Genomic DNA, 10,000 nt, shown 5'->3' on the forward strand with positions numbered 1-10,000 from the left:
AGAAGAGTGAACGGCTCGTCGTACGTCAGACTGTACGTCAGATTACTGAGATCGGATCAGGACGCCGTCCGAGCGTCCACGGGGTTCTGACATCACACTTACGTCCAGCTCGAAGAAGTACTCCTGGTGTTTGGAGGCGATCTCGTAGTCCGCCCTCAGAGCCAGGTCGTGCACTTTTAAACACTCGCCCAGGTCCATACGCTGCACAGGACACACATCACACGGCGTCAGAGAATCACACGGAGAAGGAAGAGAGGAAGAGAAGAAAGAGAAGGAAGAGAAGGAAGAGAGGAAGAGAGGAAGAGAAGGAAGAGAAGGAAGAGAAGGAAGAGAGGAAGAGAAGGAAGAGAAGGAAGACAGGAAGAGAAGGAAGAGAGGAAGACAGGAAGAGAAGAAAGAGAAGGAAGAGAGGAAGAGAAGGAAGAGAGGAAGACAGGAAGAGAAGAAAGAGAAGGAAGACAGGAAGAGAGGAAAGACAGGAAGAGAAGGAGAGAGGAGGAGAAGGAAGAGGAGGAAGTGCGAAGGGTTTATAAGCTTGGAAATAAATATTAATATTAAATATGCAGGTATTTCTATGATGGAGTTCTGGAGTTAACGGTCATGAGCTCTGTATCTCAGAGATTAAACTCTGTAAGTGGAACATACACAACAAACAACAACAAACAACAACAACAACAAAATGGCAAACAAATAAGGTCAAGTACAAAAGCACCACAAAATGTCAATCTTTCGGCTTTTCTCAGATGCAGATGTGACTCCAGATGATGTTTTATTAAAGAGGAAACATCTACACGACTCAAAAACAGTGTTAACATCATCTGTCAGATACGTGTTTCTTAATTCACCGATAAATAGATTTACATTCTGGGGGATTTGTTTGTTTTTGTTTGTTTGTTTGTTTGTAATTTAACGCCATGCGAGTTCCCATGGCTATTTTCATGGCGCTAAACGGGTTAAAATGTAGCAAAATATGAAGAATTTACAAAAGTTTTCTAAATCTAAAACTAAATCTGGCCTCATTTTATTAAAAATATTTTCATATGAATATGAATCAACCAAACAAACAAACAAACAAAAACAACAACAACAACGAGTCCTAAAGGAGTTTAAATCATCACAGTCCATTAAAATAAAACACGCCTCAGAGAGATCAGACTTTGATAAAAGGGGCATGAAGGAGGATCTTCACCCGTTAATAAAAACTTTTCGGCAGCGAGCGTAGATGATCTGATTCCAGCGACTATCCGAGTAGAAACGACGTTTTCTACCAACGACAGTTTTGTTTATTTCGTGAAGTTTATTTGCACTACACTGGTCTCGATCGGTTTGAAGAAACAAGAGTTTCTAATGGGTTTGTGGTCTGAAGGTGACACTGAGGGATTTAAAATGAAGTGTAATATACGGCGTTTAAATACTTTCCACTGTGTGAACTTACGCTGCAATACACACGAGAGATAATAGCAGCTGGTTCGTTGTGTTATAAAACTCTCAGAGATCATGTATCTCGATATCAGTGACTCGTGTTCGTATTAAATCGTTTGCGAGCGCGCCGCTGTCAGTCACGCGTGTGTAAAAATACAGACCGTTTAAAACTCTCCATAAATTCCACTCGAGCCGTAAGACTCAATCGAACCGTCGCCGAACGGACGCACACACTCACCGTCCCTGATAAGATGTCGTGAGGGCAGGATTCCAGCAGGTGACTTTTACACACTCTCTCATCCGTGAACTTGATCCTCTGGCGCATTGTGTCTCCTGGAACGACAAGAAAACACGAGCTTCCTGAGGCAACATCAGCTAGAATCCACTCCAACCTTTCTGCATGCGTTCTCATGTTTATTCATAACTCTCTACATCACAAACTCTCTTAAAATAAGACTTTTGCTCTGTTTCAGATAGTCGTGAAGTTTAAAGACAACCTAGAAATTAAAAATAAATGTTAAAAAAAAAAAAGTTATTGTTCAGATTTCATCTAATCACATGATAAATTTCTTTTTTGTCTGTAATTTTCCATGAAAGCGCATGAAGCGTTTTTTTCCTCGCCTCAGACAGACCATCGTTTTTTTGTTTTGTTTAGTTTTTTTTTTTTTTTTTAAATACTATTTGCGTGTCATTTGTGTCGACAGAAATAAACGATCCACACCAGAGCTCGTTAGAATAATGTCTACGGTTTCACTGGAGAAAAAGGAAAAAAAACAAAAACGTTCATCTCTGTTGCTCGAAGTACAGAGAAGCGACGAGGCTCTGAAGGCAGAGTTGAGCTCGTTACGACGCCAGAAAGAGTTTCGTACATGAAATAATTTATCACGTTATCGATATTACATCATCAGCCCTAGTTTAAAATTTGTTCCACGGTGAACCGTGATACGGACCGAACCGTACCGTAGCCATGGAAACAAGGACCGAATCGAACCGTGAAAGGAACGAGAGCCGCTACGCATGTTAACGCCTGCTACAGCGGAAATAAAAATAAAGTTAAACACACGGTTAATCACACAGGAGTAAATTTACAGTTTAAGCTCATTATAATGTCATAAAGCGACCAAACTCTCTGAAATAAAGGCACCAGAATGGACTCGTCACTTTTCCACCTTTCATACACTCTACGGCCAAAAGTTTGTGCACCCCTTGTGTACCATCACAGCCATATGTGCTTGTTGAAAATCTCATTCCAGATTTATTCCCTCTGTGTTTGCTGTTATAATGAGCTCCACTCTTCTGCGCAGTCTTTCCACTAGATGTTGGAGCGTGGCTGTGGGGATTTGTGTTCATTCAGCTACAAGAGCATTAGTGAGATCAGGCTCTGATGTTGGTGAGGAGGTCTGGGGTTCAGTCGGTGTTCCAGTTCATCCCAAAGGTGTTCAGTGGGGTTGAGGTCAGGGCTCTGTGCAGGACACTCGAGTTCTTCCACTCCAACCTTCACACACCATGTCTTCATGGAGCTCGCTTTGTGCACAGGGGCATTGTCATGCTGGAACAGGTTTCAGCCTCTTAGCTCCAGTGAAATGAATTTACAGCGTACAAAGACTTTGTGGTAAAGGTTTGAGGAAGAGCCACATATGGGTGCGATGATCAGGGGTGCACGTACTTTTCACTACATTGTGTACATATATGATGAATTCATACCTTAACAATAATAATAATAACACAATCCTCAGGGTGTTTATTATCTAGTGTGGTCTCTAGACGTTTTCTGTATCGACGTTGACTTTTCTCAGTCTTGGGAATTGATCTCGCTAACTATGGTCGAAAAATAAGGACACAATAATAAAATTTCGGTGTTATCTTTTCTTTTCACATGGCCAAAGTTTCACAATATTCCTCCTTCTTCTTCTTCTTCTTCTTGGAAACAACACAATCCTTGTCGCAATGCAAGAATGAAGCTTAGTGAAGTCTTGGACTCGAAACACAGTTTGAGCAAGAAACACAGATGGGTGTGTGATAAATCAGGGGTGCACATACTTTTGATCATATAGTGTATGTATTTATATATATACATATATATATATAGTGTGTGTGAAGGTGTATGTTGTGTAAGATTATATATATATGTATATATACACGTGTGTGTGTGTGTGTGTGTGTGTGTGTGTGAACCCCTCCATGTTCTGCTCTGATTAAATATAAAACCCCTTGTGGAGCAGCTGAGGAGTTTTGGAAACATCTGATGGAGCAGGAATGAGGAAACACAGCGCTTAGTGGAGAAGCTAAAGCTAAAGCTAAACATGGTTGATCAGGAAACACACACACACACACACTCTCTCTCTCTCTCTCTCACACACACACACTGATTATCACTCACCGTCTCGGCCTGTGCCCATCAGCTGGTCCAGCATGGCTCGCATCTGCGCCTGGGCCGACATCTTCCCTGTTATAAATTATAATTCTTATAATTATTACTATAAAATGTGGTTGTTTCTCTCCTCAGACACATGCAGGCCTTCAGTTCAGCGCGTGCCAGAGAGAGAGAGAGAGAGAGAGAGTGTGAGTGAGAGAGAGAACGAGAGCGCGCGCGCGTGCGTGTGTCTGTATATATGTGTGTGGCGAATTTAACTTTTCTGACTGGAAGCAACAAAAGAACCCGGATGTTAAAAACAAAATGGTGTCGCTTCTCCGCTAACTGTTTAGCTTTAAAATGTTTATTTTAGACACAGAAATGAGCGAGCAAGCACTGTGTGAATGTTTCCGTCCTTTTTCACCTCCCTCCCTCTTTCTCTCTCTCTCGCTCTTTCTCGTTAGCTTAGCCTTGTTAGCAAAGTCGAGCTATGCTAAGCTAGGCTAAGCTAAGCTAATAAGCTAGGCTAAGCTAGCGCTAGTAGGCGACGGGGTGAGAAACTTCCGTTTATATTTATAATATTTTTTTTTCTTCCAAAACGATTCCCCCGCTCCGATAGCGACCCGCAAACTGTTACACTCTGGAGTTATCCATATTCGGGACAAAATGTTTTAATTATTTTTAATTTATCGTTGGTTTTTTTTTGTTTGTTTTTTTTTCTGTTTGCGAACTTCCTGCTCTCTCTCTCTCCGTCTCTCTGAACCGCGCGCGCTCGCCTCGCCGACGCGGCCTCCAGGAAGCGTGGCGTCATCGCACCCGGCGTCTGATTGGCTGAAACCCGTGACGTGGTGACGTCACTGGCAACGCTTCCGTTCCCAAGTCGTATTGCTTGGACTGTATTGACTGAGCAGCGACGATGGTGGACACGTCTTAGCATGCTCTCTTCTTTTCTTTAGCATACGTATGAAATCTTTTCATAAAGAAAATGTTGTAGATCATAAATATTCTTGTGATTGATACATACACTGTCTGACCAAAAGTATGTGCACCCCTGACCCTCACACACACCTATATGTGGCTCTTCCTCAAACTCTTACCACAAAGTTAGAAGCACACAATTGTATATAAAGTCTTTGTATCCTGTAGCATTACAATTTCTCTTCACTGGAACTAAGAGGCTCAAGCCTGTTCCAGCATGACAATGCCCCTGTGCACAAAGCGAGCTCCATGAAGACATGGTGTGTGAAGGTTGGAGTAGAAGAACTCGAGTGTCCTGCACAGAGCCCTGACCTCAACCCCACTGAACACCTTTGGGATGAACTGGAACACCGACTGAACCCCAGACCTCCTCGACATCCCAACATCAGCGCCTGACCTCACTAATGCTCTTGTAGCTGAATGAACACAAATCCCCACAGCCACGCTCCAACATCTAGTGGAAAGACTTCGCAGAAGAGTGGAGCGTGGCTGTGGGGATTTGTGTTCATAATTCTGGAATGAGATGTTTGACAAATACATATAGGTGTGATGGTACACAAGGGGTACACATACTTTTGGCCATAGAGTGTATATAAAAATGTTAAATACAGAAATATATAGCATACATATAAATGAAGAAATGAGCTCTAAACATCAAACTTGTGCAAATTACGCTAAGTAGAATATTTAAAAATAATATTACACTACAATTTTAGTGTCGTGTTGAAATTTGTTAAATTACAACTTAAATTATATCGTGATACACTTTTGAGTGTGTGGTTGATCAACTCTGTGTTTCATTTAAAAAAAAAACATTTAATTTAATAGCTACCAAATAATAAAGTATATACTATAGAATAATATTTATATAAATATTTCTATCATTTTATCAATAAAAAATTCCAAATAACAAAAAATATAAACATGTATTATTAATGATTATTAATTAATCATTTTTATAAATAACTTCTACAAATAAAAATGTATTCTATAAAAACAAAATGTTGATGATGAGTCTCTAATCTCATTCAGCTATGGTCTGTTTTTTTTGTTTTGTTTTTTAAATTAAACATTTTTTAAAATGCAGAATGTAAATCCAGACCGTGACTCGATCACTATAAAGCGTGAATAATACGCCTGCGTGTGGATAAAATATCAACCACGATGGATTAAATGCAGTACTGTTATATTCTACAAGCCAGTGTTGATGACAAGCTTGACACTGTGTGCAAAATAATCAATAATAACAAATAAAAAAAGAAAAAAAATCACTGACCAGCAAATAAATGACTCCAGAAATGCATTGCTTCTTTATTGTATTGATGTGAAAGAGACGTTTTGTAGTATATGTAAGCTGTATACAGTATTATATTCATATATATATATATATATATATATGTATAAAAAAAAATCAAATGCGTTTTTTTTTCTCCTCGATCTTTTCCCACATTATACAAAACAGAACCTAGCTGTGATGATCGGTTATAATAAATGAGAATAAATATCATATATGGGGAGGTCTTTTCAAACTCACGCAGTCGTTCACCAAAGCACGCTTCCCATTGGTCAAAAAAGCAGCAAGCTGTGCTCTGATTGGTTTGGAGCATGGAGTCGATTGGCATCACTTACTTACGAAGGACCACGCTACAATCGCTATGACTTTATCATATCCTTGTTTTAATTCCAGCTCAGATTTCCTTGACAGAGACCGATAAATGATTATATGTGATTTTTCTCTACTAGAAAAAAAAAACAACAGGACTGGTATAAGATTAAATTCATTTTTAATTTTTAAAAGACAAATTGCCTCAAAGCCTCGAGCCTGACTTCAGGAACTTGACAACACAATGAGTGACGAATATATCATAAAATATCGTGTAGCTGATTATTGGCACATGGCTCACGTGGATGTCCAAGACGTGCTATTTGGTGTATGAAGACGTGCTGTGTGTGTGTGAAGAAGGCCTTCCCATTACAGCCTTTAAACAAATTTCATCACCAACAACCACAAGTCATAGATATACAGCATACAGATTATATTTACACACTGAATTGCCAGTTTATCAGGTCTGCTCCTGAATACAGTCAGTAGTTTTACACCTACAAAGTGACCTGTAAGGTTTATCTGGAAAAAAAAAACATGGACAATACGTGTAGCTACAAGGTACACGAGAACCCAGAACCTGGCAACTTGGTGTGTGTATACCGTATATATAACATTAAAATCAGCTAAACAATAGTGAACGTGAAATATACAAACCTTGTACCTTTTGAGTCAATGAAATCTAGTGAACTCCTGGATGATCACATATTTGCTACAGTTTTGTGTATATTTTTCTATACAAAGTAAAAAAAAAAAAGAAACCTAATACAGACATATTGTTTTCTAAAAACAATAAAACCACAACGTACTGTAGAAATGTCAGCTCAAGGATCACATTCTCGGATTTGAACACTGGGAAACTTAATCCAGATGTATTCTGATGATGCAAGCGATGATACGACTGACTTACACACACACACACACACAGATGTTTTGACTAATTCATTACATCATGCTACATTTCCTTTCCAGACAAGCCATCCATTCGTTTTTCCTCTATTCTCTAAAAGAAAAGACATGTTGACCTTTTTTTTAAATGGCAGAACCTATAAATTCAGCTGAACGGAGCTTTAACTTAACAATTCATCAAGTTATCCGAGGAAAATGTTGATATTCCCAACTGATTTGTCTTGTTTTCACCATCACTCCTCCTTCACATTGTCCAGATAAATGACTTTTAACGACTAGCTAGTTAACTACATCGTTAGCTTGTCATACATAAGGGAAAAAAAAAAAAAATGGGACAACTTTTAAATTATTGCTTGATAATATTGATAAAGTGGATAATAATGCGATGTAGTGCAAACCATCCAAAAACATTCCTAGAAAACTTTCACTTTACCGCCATAAAAAGTGCCCAAAGCAAATCATAAGAAAAATTAAATAATGGCAACATTTTGAGATAAAGAAGGAAAAAAAAAACACAATAATTCACAGCCTATCTGAACTTCCAGTTTATTTTATGGCAAAAAAAATCATTTCAATCCTTTCATCATTTTTTATTTTATTTTTTTTGTCTTTTCCTTAAGACATTGATCTCCTTGTTGCTATGGTAACGGGTAATGGCAATGGTACCGGGACGTGCTCAAACACTTGTGCTGGTGGCAGTGAAGAGAACTGGCTCTGCTACATTCAGCAACACGGAGACACAATCAGGATCGGCTTTTACTGAGCTCGTACGCCCAAAACACCAACGCTACCGATTATCATCATGCACCTGCTAACCGTTAAGACATTCATCGCTGGCTTGGGGGCCTAAGAATGAAAAAAGCTAATGTTGCTAGCTAGCATGACAACATTTAAAAGGCAAAATTAGCTTCAACCTTCTGTTAGCATCGTTAAATATTTCATTCATGCTAATCACCTCATCATATGTGCTGCTTTTAAATGTGGTTAAGCGTTTGCTGTGTTTATTCGCTATTGTACTATTTAGTACTTCAGAAGAATTTTTCTGATCCAATTTACACAATTTGTGATGCACTGTTACTCTTTTTTTCCCCAATATGGTGGAACGAGTGAGAGTTCGGTTAGCGATTGAGGCTAAAATTAGGAAATTACGCACTAATATTAGCCATAAGAAGCTTTTCTTAGTAATTTATCAACACATCTGAGGAAAATGTCGACATTCCCAATTGATTCGTCTTGTTTTCACCATCACTCTGACCTGACACATGATTTAATGGCTACATGCTAGCGATCTACAACATTAGCTTCATTCACATCCTGTATAAGGAGTAAAGGCCCTGGCTGGATTGCGAGTTTCCTCCTACGTGTGTATGTGCATGCGTTTATGGTGAGACATCACATAGTCCTGCACTTCACTGAGGGAAAAAAAAAAAAAAAAAAGCAATTATAAGCAGTAGGAACAGAGGATTCTGGGTAATCTAGTGAGGTATAGTGTAACGTCTAGCTCCATAGCACCGTTTACTCACTCCAGCTACGACTACCACTAGCTATCTACCCATTTAGATAAGATTTAACGATCTCAAAGAACTGGGTTAGCGTTAAAGGACAGTTCAGGCATTTCAGTGAGAATTAAAAATAAAAAAAAGCCATATTAGGAAAACGTACAGAGCCTCGCACATGACATGCGGGAAAAATATATATATACATATATATTCCACGACTTATTAACACATAAGCGTGTTTTATTAATTCGTTAACTCGAACACATTTACCTAAAACAAGGGAACGAATTAATAAAACAAAACATGGCCATGATATATACAGTACTGTGCAAAAGTCTTGGCGCAAGATGCTCAGTAACACTTACAGATCATTTCCTTATAAAACTGCACACACTGCACCTGAGATACTGGTTTATTTTAAAGCGAAGGATCGTCACATTAAATACTGACTTTGTTTCATTTATTACTGTTTACTGCTCTTTATAGTATTTTTTTAATGTAGAAACATTTAATTTCATTATTTTTGAAGGTGTCTTTGCTCTACAGCATTTCTTTGCATGTGACTAAGACTTTTGCACAGAACTGTGTGTGTGTGTGTGTGTGTGTGTGTGTGTAGATATATATATATATATATATATATATATATATATATATATATATATATATATTTTAACCTGCATGTCATGTGTGGGGCTCCATAAAAACTCAAGAGCTTGGTCTACTTTAAATTTCAGTTGAGAACAATACTGTTACTACACACGTTGGGTTTGTAAATTAATTGCCACAATGGCATTCTGGGTAATTTCTGTTCTAAAATGGACTTGCTGTTAGTTTGTTTAGAGGCAAAACATGTAACATTAAATATTTTCCATGCAGATGAGGAGGAAAGTGTGTAGTAGTGTTTTAGCTCATCGTGGATTAGCAGGAGGTGTGTATAACAGGTCAGTGTACGTTGCGTTCATTCTTTTTTTTTCATTTCAAGATGTACAACTATATGAAAACGAGACGCTAAAATTTTTGTCTTTAAAACAAAAAAATCACAAAAAAGCTGTGATATTTCATCTCTGCTTGTTTTTCACCCTTTCAGATTCATTTTTAGGCTGAAATTAATCCACATTTACAGACTGCAGATCAGCTTCAGCTCCTGAGGTATTGATAATACTGATCACTACGTGGTGTTAAAAACAGCGAGAGCATGTCGGTGAAGGAGCACGACATGAAAGTCTGAACTTTTCC

At 38.5% G+C, this 10,000-nt stretch overlaps 2 protein-coding genes across 2 annotated transcripts in view; both read right to left on the minus strand.

Annotated features, from left to right (window-relative positions):
- Window positions 1-4,549, minus strand: part of zgc:158803 (LUC7 domain-containing protein) — a 10,573-nt gene extending 6,024 nt beyond the window's left edge. The window contains exons 1-3 of the mRNA XM_034300071.2: window positions 3,803-4,549; window positions 1,661-1,755; window positions 103-201 (exon numbers count right to left, since the gene is read on the minus strand). Of these exons, the coding sequence (XP_034155962.2) occupies window positions 103-201; window positions 1,661-1,755; window positions 3,803-3,863 (255 nt within the window). The 5' untranslated portion in view covers window positions 3,864-4,549. The remainder of the gene's footprint in view (window positions 1-102; window positions 202-1,660; window positions 1,756-3,802) is intronic.
- Window positions 4,550-6,036: 1,487 nt separating this feature from the next.
- The window catches only part of mri1 (methylthioribose-1-phosphate isomerase 1), a 12,652-nt gene continuing 8,688 nt past the window's right edge, over window positions 6,037-10,000 (minus strand). Inside the window, exon 6 of the mRNA XM_053229867.1 lies at window positions 6,037-10,000. This exon is cut by the window's right edge and continues 1,568 nt beyond it. The gene's annotated coding sequence lies outside the window, so the exon portion shown is untranslated.

The sequence above is a fragment of the Pangasianodon hypophthalmus genome, chromosome 26, assembly GCF_027358585.1.
Source record: "Pangasianodon hypophthalmus isolate fPanHyp1 chromosome 26, fPanHyp1.pri, whole genome shotgun sequence".
NCBI classification, from domain to species: Eukaryota; Metazoa; Chordata; class Actinopteri; order Siluriformes; family Pangasiidae; genus Pangasianodon; species Pangasianodon hypophthalmus.